Source organism: Zalophus californianus, chromosome 9 (genome assembly GCF_009762305.2).
Source record: "Zalophus californianus isolate mZalCal1 chromosome 9, mZalCal1.pri.v2, whole genome shotgun sequence".
NCBI lineage: Eukaryota > Metazoa > Chordata > Mammalia > Carnivora > Otariidae > Zalophus > Zalophus californianus.
In genome coordinates, this window is record NC_045603.1 from 21182584 (window position 1) to 21197127 (window position 14544).

The window sequence follows — 14544 nt, forward strand, 5'->3', positions numbered from 1 at the left end:
GCTTACTCTGGGTCCTTGGGCAAGCCATATCACATTTCACTAAATGTGTCCCAAGTTGTTCATTTTTCTATTTGTAAAATAGGGATAACAAAATATCCATTTCATGTGCTTCTTGGTAATATATAATAGTCTGGATATGAAATCTATCAAGCCCATTCAGAGAGAATTTCAGTGAAAGTTCACTAAGGAAAAGTTCCCACATTTTAGAGCATTCATATAAAGCAAGAGTTGACAAACTATGGCCCATCAACCAAACCCACCTGGTTTTGTGACTCGACTGGAATACAACCATACTTACTTGTTTATGTGTTATCTATGCTGCTTCTGCACTAAAATGGCAGAGTTGAGTAGTTGTCATGGAGACCTTGTGGCCAAAGCCTAAAATATCTGACCCTTTACAGAAGAAAGTGTTTGCCTAGCCCTGAAGTAGAGTCATCAATCTGGACAATTCAGACCCCAAACATCACTTTCTCCCTGACTAGCATCTTTTGAAGAGTGTGGATAATTGTGTCAACTCTTTGATTCCTCATACCAAAGTGTGATTGACGAAGTACTATGGCAAGATAATATGAAATTATTTTTTCTGAAATGAATGCAAAAATACCATACTTGGAAAACTAAATGTGGATGAAGTTTTCCTTGTTGGTAGTACAATAAGTATTAAGAAGAGTGTGACTTAAGCAAGTATGGATTTTTGTTTTCTCAACTAATGGCAAATTAAAGTTCCTCCATATACCCTGTGGATTATCACCATGTGTTTAACCAATCATCCAAAATGCTGTTCCTCTATTTTGTCTCAATTTGTTCAAAGGATTTCTTGCATAATTTGTGAGCTCTATGGGAAAGGCTTTTCTCTATTGTTCCACAGATGTGTATAGACTCAGTTTTACCCATTGATAGGGACTAATCCACAAACTTCTACTGAATACACATCCTTCCCACTTTACATTTCCCTTCTTAATGACAGAGAAAAGAAAATGGTCATCAGAACTCAACCTGAGGGGTGCCTGGTGTTCTCAGTGGGTTAAGTGTCTGCCTTTGGCTCAGATCATGATCCCAGGGTCCTGGAATCCAGCCCAGCAGCAGGGGATGCTCCCTGCTCTGCAGGGAACCTGCTTCTCCCTCTCCCTCTGCCTACCACTCCCCTACTTGTACGCTCTCTCTCTCTGTGTGTGTGTGTCAAATAAATAAAATCTTAAAAAAAAGAAAAAACCCTCAACCTGAAAAATCCATTTTCTACACTGAACCATTTCTACTGGCAACCTCTTGGTAGTAGGAGTGGAATGGAGCCAGGGAGACAGACAGTGTTCATTTTACTTTATTTACTGCTATTATTTGAATTTCTACACCAAAGCAGACATTACTTTCTCGATTAAAAAGAAGAAACCCACTTAATGCACAACTGGAATGAAATTCTGCTTATGGTGGCTTTAATTTTTTAAAGCCTCCCAGCCAGGTCACTACATGCCTAGAAGCTCAGCAGCTATGGGCTTTAGCGGACACCATTGCATGTTATTACCCTGCATGACTTGGTTGTCGAGGTCACTTGTCGCAAATCCCGACCTTCGCTGTCTTCATTAATGGTCTGATCTGCATGCTGCTTCACGTTTTTTCTTAGTCGTTTAGACTTACACTGAATTTCAGTTAACAAGCCTGAAAAAATAAAACACAGAGATTTCACCACAGAGTCGCATTGGGTCTGTGGTCATGAGGCTCACATCCATGCAATTTGGCACAGAGCTAATTCTAGCCCTTCTGAATTTTGAGACTTGGCCTTGAACAAGAAATTTATCCCTCTGTGACTCTCAGTTTCTTCATTTATAAAATAGGAAAACTATCTACCTCAAAGAGTTTTGTATAGAATAAGGATAATTGGGGGTGCCTGGGTGGCTCAGTTGGTTAAGCGACTGCCTTCGGCTCAGGTCATGATCCTGGAGTCCCGGGATCGAGTCCCGCATCAGGTTCCCTGCTTGGCAGGGAGTCTTCTTCTCCCTCTGACCCTCCCCTCTCTCATGTGCTCTCTCTCTCTCTCTCAAATAAATAAATAAAATCTTTAAAAAAGAAAGAATAAGGATAATTGGGGCTTTTTTAAAAAAATGTACTTTATGGAAAGAATTTGTAATACCAAAGCATTGTACAAAGCAAGGTATTCAGTCAATAAAAAAGTGAATGACACTCTCCCCATTCCAGGTCTAGGGGACCCTGAAAGCTAGTGTTTCACAACATAATGTTAATATTATTTCTCATCCATGTTCACATAGCTGTATCATAAAAAGTATATTCAATTTCACATTAAACACACATAAGTAAACACATACTGAGCAAAACAAATGTCAACATCCTTTAGGGAAAATTTTAAATCTTCTTAATTTTTAGAACTGTATACATTATTAAGAACATAGTTAGAGATGGAAATAACTCAAAGGGACTTTGAAATTTCCTTTTGAAGAATCATATATCATCATTAATTTATACTTAAACAGAGCTATAAAAAATAATGCAGAACAATCTTCCATATTCCCACTTAACATCCTTATTCTCTCAATGTTAATGAAACTAAGTTCCAGGAATTTCTTTGTCCAGGGAATTTATTTTATAAGATCACAGGAAAGCTCTGCATCTGTTACTGGACAAGTTTACATTAATAATAGTACAGACTCTTGTAGGTGGAATCACGAAAAATATCCTCAGTGCTCCCATTGGAATGAGTTCATGTTTAAGTGATGAGCAACATGAACTCCCCAGTATCAAAGTAAGCATTTCCATTGCAAGATTGGATTCCAGCAGTAGCCCCTACTGCAGTCTCTTGTTTCATATGCTAAGAGGAGATAGTGATCATCTACTATAAAACTTTCATCCACCCAGAGCTGGATTATTTACACTGACCTATTTTTCCCCCTCCTGCACACATTATTTCTCTGGGTCCATCCCAGTCGCCTGTACAGTGTGGGAACAATAGAATAGGAGTCACCTTCCAAAGGCTTTTATTCCCTGTGGCATTCCCTCCCTGAATGTTATCATCCCCTTGATGACATTTGTTTGTCATTTGCATTTTGAGGAATTGGACATATCTCAAAATCTGAGTGGTCTGTAGAATTCGCAGAATGAAAAATTAATATGTTATATACTAGCATGCATTCCAAATTGATGAAGATTATGGTTCCTCACAAAACCAGCAGTTAATACAGTGTCTCTTTATCAGATCAAAGGGCCAAATTATATTAAAACCCACAGTAGTTAATTTCCTGTGTAAACCTATACAAATTGGTTCAAAGCTGCACTAAGAGAAGAAGGACTACTAATAAAATGACTTGGTTTAAAACTCTATTTAGACAATTCAGAGGCAGTTATACCTTATAAAACATTCTTAATCTTTCCCACTACTGTGAATTTTTATGCTAATTAAACAATATTAAAGACATTAAATCAAATTTGGAGAAAATTTTTAGGCTGTTGTCATTCTTGGTAGCTTATTACAACATGTTACTTTCACTGTAGATTAATGCCACTTCACCCCACATGTGATTCTTGCAACAAGGAACAACAAAAAGCTGCTTCTTTCAGGGGAATAAAATGCTCTGTAGCTGACACTTTGGACAATTTCAGTGGCTCATTACCCTTTTCAAGAATTTGGATGGCTTAGTCAATCTCTTCTTTAGTATGTGAAGTACTAATCAGATGAGTTACCTGCCTTCTGCCTCCTTAAGAGATTTTTAGTGGAATTTAATTGCTTGATGTGAATACCTGTATACATACATTCAGCCAACATTCCCATCTCTTTGCATTTCCTTAGGCGACACTCTTGGCACTTTCTTCGCATGTACATGTCCATCACACAGTTGCCCCCGTTTTTACACTTGTACACAGCATTTTTGGTAATGCTTCTCCTGAAGAAACCTGTGGAAGAAACACAGAAAGGAATAAAAGGGCTCCTAACAACTTCTACTCAGAAAAACACATTAGGATTAAGGCATGCCAGAGCACTGTCTCAAGAACCTCTGGAGAGGGACGCCTGGGTGGCTCAGTCATTAAGCGTCTGCCTTCGGCTCAAGTCATGGTCCCAGGTCCTGGGATGGAGCCCTGCATTGGGCTCCCTGCTCCGTGGGGAGTCTGCTTCCCCGCCTCCCACTCCCCCTGCTCGTGTTCCCTCTCTTACTATGTGTGTCTCTCTCTCTCTAATAAATAAATAATATCTTTAAAACAATAAAAAATTTAAAAAAGAACCCCTGAAGAGCACCCAGGTCATCCTTGAGTGTACAGGTGGCAAAGGTACCTTCAACCTTACTGCAACATCCAAAAGGCTGTTATTTTCAATTTCTTGCTCAAAGATAAAGACACGTTTGAATTATAGCCTCTCTTAAGAAAAATCTTAACTTTTGGGGGGAGTGGTTAAAGATTTATTTATTTGTTTGAGAGAGAGAGAGAGGGAGCAGTGGGAGGGGCAGAGGGAGAAAGAGAGAGAGAATCTCAAGCCGACTCCCCACTGAACTTGGAGTCTGACACGGGGATCAGTCTCAGGACCCTGAGATCACGACCTGAGCTGAAACCAAGAGTCCGTCACTTAACCCACTGCACCACCCAGGCTCCCCTTTGCTTTGTTTTTTAAGATAGGTTACTTTCCTTATATCTTTATTGGGAGACAGCTGTGTACCAGTGAGCTCTAGGGGCCAGGGGTACAAAGGCAAGTAAGTCGTCCCTGCCCTCTTAGCGTTTATAGTGTTAAAGCCATGCAAACAACCAAACAAGTGAAATTGTGTTCCTGGGGTGGGCTGGGCTGGGCAGAGGAAGCAGGGAGAATGGTCAGTTCTGGGTGAAGAGATCAGACTCGGAAGTAAGTGTTGAGCTAAGCCTTGCAAAACGAGTTGCTATTTACCAGGCAGACTGGGAGAGGTCACAGTGATGGCTTCAGTTCAGTATTTGATATGCCCAGCCTTGTGTAATAATACAAACGCCAACCTTGATTTAAAAGCAAACATCTCCCCTGAGAAAGGATAGCCACAGCAGCAGCCTGTTACAATTAAGCTGCAGGCAGGAAGGAAACACAACTGCCTCTTTCTCTTTTTCCCCCACTTGCCACCTATCCTCTCTCTCCTCCACCCCGCTAACTGTAATTTCTGACACTTCCAGAGTCAAGGTGAAGCAGTGAACAAGGAGAGGATTGTGGGAGGCAAGGGAAGAATTAACAGGAAAGTGCTTAGTTGCCTGCACTGTTAGAAGCTGGCTTGTGCCTAGCAAGTTTCTGAAATTGACTCCTCTCTTGGGTTGGGTTCTTTAGAGAATGCTCACCACTGGGATTTGTTCCTTTGCAATTCCTCAATGAAGGCAAATAAGTCTCTATTCTAGCCCATGACTTATATCCCCTTCTTCCACATGTAGGAATTTGGCAATTCACCACCATCCTTTTTACTCTGAAATCCCTCCATGTGGCCTTCTTGTCATGAGCTTAAGACAACCCTGTGCTGGCTTTCTCTGGTCCAGCAAACTGTGGGGAGAAGAAATCTCTCTGATTTATCCATAAGCAGCCACCATATCGTTTGCCCTTTCAGCTTTTCAGATGAAAGTCAGATGCCAGTCTCCCGTGTCCCTCAGCTGTAAGGGATACATATCAATTTCCTCAAGTGATCCTGTTGAAGACCCTTTTGTTGGGCATGGGGTAGCAGGGCCTACTTAATGTATAGATTACACCTGGGGAAGGGGGGACACGTTTTCCTTAATCCTCACAAAAGTATCATATTTTCAGTGGTGGTCCTCAGGGAAGACACCTGCATCCCACACGACCCCCCTTTGCAATGGGATTTATAGCACACAAGTCACACGCTCCAAAATCTTTAAAGACTACTCTAGAATTTCCAACTCCTGACTGCTTCACACCCTCAAAGTAGGTGAGGTTTTTAACTATTTCTTAACTACCCACTGCAAGATGGGCTCACTTTGGATGTAGCAACTAGCGTGTTTATGAATGCTAAAACTGAGACACCAAGAGTCCTTCCTATTTTAACAGCCTGTTGGAATAATAGTTAACGTTTATTAAGCACTCCCTGGCTGTTGTTCTAACCACTTCACCTGCATTTAGTTATTTAACCTTCATAACAATTTTATGATGAAGATAATATTATCTGTTCCCATATTACAGATGGTGGAAGAGAGGAACAGAGATTAAGCCTCTTGGCCATGATCACATGGTTAATAAGTGGATCAGGAGGATTCAAACTCAAGCAGAAATTTCATCACAGACATGGAGATTTGTACATTCGTTATGACAATTTTTCCAGCAGAAGGCAATAAAAATTGTTCTAGTAAAGTAAGTATAATATGACAATGTCCCAATAGCTAGAAGTTCTGTGTCTTGAGGAAAAGGCATTATATGGCTAGGAATGGCCCTGATTAATTCTGAGTAGGGGAAATCAGAGAGCACTTCAGTGAAGGAAGTAGAATTTAGCCAGGTGTTGGAGAATAAACAGGGTTTTGAAACATGGACTGTGAGGAAGGAAGGACATTCTGGGAAATGAGAAAGTTATGGAAATGCCAAGGAAGGTTAGATGATCTATTTTGGTAGGAGGGTAGAGTATAGGGAGAATTAGTGGAAGGTGGGTAAGGGCATGTAGTGGGACAGAATATGGTTAAGTGTCCTTCAACATGATACAAAAGCTGTTGAGTTTTTACCATGCAGAAAGAGAAGCCATTAGAGAATGTTGGCAGAAGAGGGTGTGACCTAACCTGCATCTTGGGAAGAATCCTTGGGGCAAGGTGAAAAAGGGTGGAACAGCTGAGAGGTGATTGGTGCCTGAACTAGATGGTGACAACAGGGAGGAGGAAACAGGGAAACTCAGGACTTGGTAACCAACTCAACATAAAAACAGAAGCTGAAGAAAAAGTTAGAGACAGCAAGGTTTACAAAAGTCATAGACTTGCTTGTGAATCTGTCAGCTGGTATGACTTTCAGTAGGAAAGATCTTACCATTTTCCTAAATGTCAGATCCAACTACACAGTCTAAAAAAAGACTTTGTGCTTCAGATCAACATTGATACTGGGAGTGCAAATACCAAAGCATGCATTTTAAAAGAGTCTCTAGGCAAGAAAAGGAAAAAAGGAAGGAATAAGGAAGGAGGGAAGAAAGAAGAAGGAAGGAAGGAAGGAAGAAAGGAAATATCCCAGAGGCCCCTCCCTCTCTCTGTCCCTGCTGAGGGAAGGAGGGAGGGAGGAAGGAAGTCAGTTTTTTTCCTGGTACCAAATCAATGAGCTCAATGATGTTCTTTAGTCAACCTGAATATTCATGGATATTCAGCCCCTCCCAGGAAGGATTCCATTTAAAACCATCATAGATACTGGTAATACAATAGTTAACAGAAATAAACCTCCTTATTCCAAGATGAATCAAAGGAACAGTGCTAGGACAATTCTGCAGGTTTTTTTTTTTAACTCTTGTATTAACTGAGAAAGAAATCATTATCATCTCAATAGCTTAATTAATTAGCTTTCACTCTGAGATGGCAACACAATATTATCATTATATCATTTAAATATGGGTACATATACTATATTTATACTTATGCAAATCTCTCTATACACATACCTCTGCCTCTGTCTTGTGCATATTCAACAAGGCCCAGAAAAGTCATTTGAAAATGAATGGAAAGGAAATTCACTGAGGAACAGAGACTCCCTGGTAATGAAAGATGAGTAGACAGGGCTGACATTGCCATCTGAGGAAGGTGTAGCACTAGGGGAGTTCCTGCGGTGGCAGGAGAATATCTATAGGATAGGAAAATGGATACCTCCAATATACAGAATATTGTACATCCTGTTTCTCTGCTTCTTTATACAGACATAACTCACATACCATACGCTACTCCCAACGCATATGTGTATGTATGCGTGCGCACACATACACACACACACACAAGGACACATGAATGTGCTCACATCAGACTCCAGTGACTGACAGTAACTACCCATTAGTTTGAAATCAATAAAATATTAGTTGTTTAAAATTTTCAGGGTCTCAGGGCGCCTGGGTCGCTCAGTGTGTTAAGCGTCTGATTCGGTTTCTGCTCAGGTCACGATCTCAGGGTTGTGAGATCAAGCCCTGAGTCAGGTTCCATGCTCAGCAGGGAGTCGGCTTCTCCCTCTCCCTCTGCCCTCCCTTGCTTACTCTCTCTCTCTCTCTCTCAGATTGAGACACAAGCAGGGGGAGTGGGAGAGAGAGAGGGAAAAGCAGGCTTCCCGCGGAGCAAGGAGCCTGATGTGGATGGGACTCGATTCCAGGACCCTGGGATCAAGACCTGAGCCGAAGGCAGATGCCTAACAACTGAGCCACCCAGGTGCCCCTAAGTAAATAAATCTTTAAAAAAAAAAAAAGCTTTCAAGGTCTCCATACTTTTTAAACAGCAACAAATGCATAGAGCTGAATAACTAGTATGTTTACATGCACTGTAGCCTAAATAGAATTAGCCTTATGTCTATCTCAGCACATTGTCAAATAAAAAGGACTCCACCACCCACTTACATAGAACTCACTTTGTATCAGGCACTGTTCTAAACACTTTGCATATGGTGATTCATTTAATATCCACATCAATCCTATGAAGTGGATTCTATTATTATCTCCGTCTTACAGCTAAGGAGACTGAGTTACACAGAGATGAAGCATTTTGCTCGAGGTCCTACAAATAATAAATGGTGGAGCTTGGATTTGAACCCTGATAAGCTCAGTTCCAAACTCTATGCTCTTAATCAGTACATTAGGCTATCCTTCTACTAAGGAGCTTACATTGCTTAAAATTGTCTTTAGACATTAATCTTTTTAGAACTTGATTATAGACTCCTGATCACCTGGCAGAAGCTATTTCAGACTATTATTTTCAAAAAAGCAACCCTCAAACTTCTGAGATGGAGTTGATGAAAATTATTATTTTTTAAGCTTTTATTTTAATTCAAGTTGGTTAACGCACAGTGTTATATTAGTTTGAGGTGTACAATATAGTGAGTGATTCAACACTTCCATACAACACCCGGTGCTCATCATGATAAATGCACTCTTTAATCCCCATCACCTATTTTACTCATCTCCCCCACACACCCTCCCCTCTGCTAACCATCAGTTTGTTCTCTATAATTATGAGTCTGTTTCTTGGTTTGCCCACCTATCATCTATCTATCATCTCTCCCTCTCTCTCTTTTCCCTTTGGTCATTTGTTTTGTTTCTTAAATTCCACGAATGAGTGAAATCATATGGTCTTTGTCTTTCTCTGACTTGTTTCGCTTAGTATTATACTCTCTAGCTCTATCCGTGTCATGCAAATGGCACGATTTCATTCTTTTTAGAGCTGAATAATATTCCATTATATATGTACACCACATCTTCTTTATCTATTCATCTATGGATGGACATTTGGGCTGCTTCCATATCTTGGCTATTGTAAATAATGCTGCTATAAACATAAGGGTGCATGTATCTCTTTAAATTAATGTTTTAGTATTCTTTTTTTTTTTAGGTTTTTTTTTTATTCATTTCAGTCAGATAGAGAGAGAGCATGAGCAGGGGAAGAGGCAGCAGAAGAGAGAGAAGCAGACTCCCCACTGAGCCAGGAGCCTGACGTGGGGTTCGATCCCAGGACCTGGAGATCATGACCTGAGCTGAAGGCAGAGACTTAACCATATGAGCCACCCAGGTACCCCATGTTTCAGTATTCTTTAGGTAAATTCCCAGTAGTGCAATTACTAAATCACATGGTAGTTCTATTTTCAACGTTTTGAGGAACCTCCATACTGTTTTCCACAGTGGCTGCACCAGTTTACATTCCCACCAAGCCTGCCAGAGGGTTCAGTTTTCTCCACATTCTCACCAACACCAGTCGTTACTTGTGATGAAAATTATTATTGACTATTTAGTGCCTGCTAATAATTTTGAGTTTTTCCCTCTTTAAACTATTGGAGAACCACAGACAGACAAAAAATTTCACCTGACTTTTCCAACACCTACTTTTACCAACTATAATCCATATTGATTTGTTTTCTTAAATACATTTTAAAAGGACTGACTTTGGGGCACCTGGGTAGCTCAGTCGTTAAGCATCTGCCTTTAGCTCAGGTCATGATCCCAGGGTCCTGGGATTGAGCCCCACATCAGGCTCCCTGCTCCGTGGGAAGCCTGCTTCTCCCTTTCCCACTCCCCCTGCTTGTGTTCCTTCTCTCGCTGTGTTTCTCTCTGTCAAATAAATAAAATTAAAAAAAAAAGGACTGACTTTGAATTATTTTGGGAAGTTGCCTAACATCCTTTCAAAGTAGACAAATCTACAAACAACTTAGTAGTCAAAGGGCATTCATCAAACTTCTATACTTCCTTCTGTCAAAAAAATTCCACAAAATAAGAGAAAAATTCATGGAAACAGCATAATCTCTAAAAGTTAGAATGCAACTCCCTCAGTGTATCAAAAATGTTGATGAATCCCTGAAAGCTAGAAAACAGAGAAAATTTATGAAAAACATTGCCTAAAACAGGTGCAGAGAATGCAGGATTAGGAGCAATGGAGGAAACTCCAAATTCAGATACAAGATGCTGACGACCTATAAGCATTCAGCGGGAGTACTATGCTAAGCCAGGAGTTGGCTAACTACAACATGCATGGAAAATTCCACCCCCTGTTTATTTCTGCATGATCTGCAACCTATGAATGGTTTTTACATGTTTAGTGAGTGAAAAAAAAGTCAAAAGAAAATTATTTTGTGGTATGTAAAAGTTGTATGACATACAAATTTTAGTGACCACAAATAAAGTTTTATTGGAACACAGCCAAGCTCATTCATTTACCTGCATGTCTGCTTTCACACTACAATTTACCTGCACGTTTGCTTTCACACTACAATGGCAGTCAAATAGTTGTGACAGAGACCTTAATACCTACAAAGCCTAAAATATTAACTATCTGGCCCTTTACAAAGTTTGCCATCCATCTAAGCCATGGATAACAGTAGTATCTGCATGCAGTCTCAAGCAATGAATATAAACCAGAGGGGGAGGGCAATGCCCAGGAGGAATGGGGAGCCCCCATGCCTAGAAGGACTGAAACATTCTATCCAACCACACATCTTGTACTCCCTCCAGATTGCTAAAAGCAGGCTGCACAAACACAAACAGGATCAGAGGGGTGAACAGGGAATCTCAGAGGCTACTTAATGAAATCACTCTCCTTTCTGAAGTCATTTGAGAATTGCCTTTGTGTGAGTTTGCCTGGGAGGCAACTCTCAGTCTATCCTACTTTCACCTTAACCTATTAATATGAGGTACAGGGTCAAAGTATAAGACATTGCAAGGAGAGCTCCCACAAAGGCAATTCTTAAATTATATATTCTAATACTCATATATATCACAATTAGAAATGAAGATACTTAGATGCCTCATTCTTTATTTTTTAAAAGTGATATGACTAGTGGTTGTCATTTCAATGTGTGAAAGGGGTTGACAATCCTACTTAGTAATTAAAAAGATGGTCTATTTTGTATACAAGTGAGTAGTGTTCAATAATTTATAGTTGTGCCTGCTTTTGGAAAGTATGTTGGTGGAGAACACCAGGAGATCAATCTGTCAAACCACCAATGGGTTTGGATTTGCCATCACCTAGATTTTGTTTGTTTTTCTCTTTGTTGGTGTGTTTTTTCCCTAAACACAGAACTAACTTTTAAAACACTCATATGCAAGGAAAATGCTGTTAGTGCTGACTGTCTTTGGAAAGTCATTGACAGAAGGATACAAGGAAAGAACAGCACAGAGAATAAAATATAGCTCAGGAGTTCTAAGGATTTGACTACAAATTCTACTCCATTCTTTCATAGCTGTGAGACCTGGACAAGTACCTGAGTGTTGGTATCTTTATTTGCAAAAAGGAGATGATAATACCATCTACTGGAGCCATTATAAGGATAAATGAAATAAACAGTCTGAGGTAGGAATTGCCCAGCCCATAACAGAGAGTCATTACCTTCCCCAATTTGAGTCCATAAATGTGTATTTTTTCAATAATTTTAGCAATGCTAAAATGAAAGGATAATTTATTGAGTGATTCACGTACACTTTGCTCTTGTTCTTTCTCCTATGGTTTTTTGGGGGGTTATCCTTTTCTTCCCCCCTCCTTTTTTTTTTTTTTGCTTTTCTTTCCCATCCCAAGAGGGTAGACATTTTTCCATGTTCACTTGTTAAAACAAAAGCTAAAGTTGTCCATCTCTAAAAACAGATAACTCTCAAGTAGGGCTTTTGTTTTCAACCCCTCATCGAAAGGGTTATACTGGATCATCTCAAAGATGATGGAGGTGGAAGTCAATGCTTTTAGATTGGGAAAAGGAGGGGAGGGGTAATAATGCTCTGCGTGAGCTTGATTTTGCACATCTTTAAGAGCCATTCAGACTCCCAGGTGGGCAAACTCCCAGGAGCTGGAGGCTTAAGCAAACCCTAGATATTTTTTTAATCACTACTTTCATATTTACATATTGCTTATATATTTAGTTTAAACATTTTTTCTTGTTTAAATGTAATTTTTATTGTCTTAGTTTTGTCTAACATCATTGCTATATATTTATTGGAAATTTCAATTTTTATCCACTGGAAATCATCCTTTACCACTTAATTTTTCTGTATATTCTTTTTGATACTATTTCATTGCTTTTATATTTGTTAATCTTTTATTTTTTTGTCTTACTGTTTTCTCTTTTTGTCTGTTTTAGTTCAGTTATATAAACTGTTTCCTGGCTTTGCTTTAAAATGGTGACTAAGAGAGCTGGAATTTTGTCCGTTTTGTTCACCACTGCATCTCCTGTGCTTAGAATAGTACCTGGCATATGGTTGGTCCCTAATAATAGTAGCTGAATAAAGAACTGAATTAATGAATTCAAACTCTCAGGAGCTGGAGGCTTAATTAATAGGAAGAGAAATAGTTTTGAAGACTGTTTATGATTAAAGTTTAGGAGGCTGGATGAACAGAAAAATAACAACAATAAAATAATAAGAATTCACCAATAAAACAGCAATAACTAATGCTTATTGAGCATTCAAGTGTGTCAGGCATAGAGCTAGATGTTTCAAAAACAATGTCTCATTTTTTCTTCACAACTATTCAATGATAATAGTAATAATAATGGACATTTATTGAGGGTTCACCATAGGTAAGTATTATGTTAATTGCTTTATAGTAATAGTAATAATAATGATAATGATAACAGTAATAATAACAGACATTGATAATAGTAATAATAATAATGGACATTTATTGATGGTTCACCATAGGTAAGTATTATGTTAATTGCTTTACATACATTATCTTGTTTAATCCTCCCACCAACCCCTAGGTACCTACCTCAAAGGGTGGTCCTGAAGATTAAATGAGGTAGTACAAGTAAAGTCCAAGATAGAGCCTGCATATAATAATCATTTGATATATCTTATCTATCAGCAGCACCACCATCACCCTCATCTCAACCTCAACCTCCTCCTACTCATCTTTATTATTATCCTCATTTTATAGGAGAGAAGTCTGAAGCCCAGACATTCAGTAACTTGGACATCTGGGAAGAGAATCAGCGGTAGGGGAGGGGGTGTTGAAATCTGGGCTGTCTGCTATCAGAATCTGATTCCTCTTGTGATTTTTATAACACTTATTACAAAAGGCTTCCAATGCGGTGATATAGTTTAAGCGCCACCCCCTTGCAACCCACTCTAAGATAATTTGACCTATAGAGTTCAGTAGGATCATTATCAGATTTTATAAAATCAGATCTCAAAATCAAATAAGATTTCAGGAATTTCATGTGTGAGTCAGGGCATCTCAGCCCTGACCCATAAACAAAGGGCCCATTGGAAACACTCTGCATCTATTCCACACACCAGAATAGTTTCAACAACTATAAAGTCTTTCCTAGAACTTCAGAACTAAGTCAGAATATGTTCAAAAGGACACCCATTTACTCATAAAATGCCTTTTAAGAATTTTACCATTCTCTCGCTGATAGGTGTAGACTCTCCCAGCCTGGAGATGGATGTGACTGACATTGACTTATTTGGAAATGCAGCCATTTGAAATTTCCAGTCAGAGGCAGATCAGTTTTGTTAGTTGAGGCTTGAAGTTTGAATCAAAATTCATCTACACATTAGCACATTTTCATATGCCCCACTGATAACGGGGAGAAAAGAAAGCTCTTGAAATAATCTAGTGCTGAGCAAATGGCAGTCACTGTCACTTCGTTATGCTTCCATTCTCACAATTATTTTTAAAAATGTATTGAAATTTCTCTCCTTGATGCCATAAATATCGACAATAAAACATTCATTAAAATTAAAATATTTCTAACGTGAGACCAATGAAATCAGGATGTTTAACCATGATCTTTGTTTTGTTTTTAAGTTTTTAAAAATTTTTCGTGTGTGTGTGTAAGGATCACTGGTCTGACAGACCTGCATCAAAGTCCTAAAGCAAGAGAGCTGCCAGGATCTTTACATATAAAATTAAGTGAATTCTACAAAGACCCTGTGAAATAGATACTACCCTTTTTTTTTT

General features: G+C 39.2%; 1 protein-coding gene across 5 annotated transcripts in view; it reads right to left on the reverse strand.

Annotated features, from left to right (window-relative positions):
- Window positions 1-14544, reverse strand: part of NR1H4 (nuclear receptor subfamily 1 group H member 4) — a 74545-nt gene that overhangs the window by 23635 nt on the left and 36366 nt on the right. For 3 of the 5 annotated variants that reach the window (XM_027595773.1, XM_027595775.1, XM_027595776.1), the window contains 2 exons: window positions 3745-3897; window positions 1520-1653 (listed from right to left, as the gene is read on the reverse strand). In XM_027595773.1, coding sequence (XP_027451574.1) covers window positions 1520-1653; window positions 3745-3897 — 287 coding nt within the window. The remainder of the gene's footprint in view (window positions 1-1519; window positions 1654-3744; window positions 3898-14544) is intronic. The other 2 variants (XM_027595777.2, XM_027595774.1) reach the window with 1 other exon arrangement.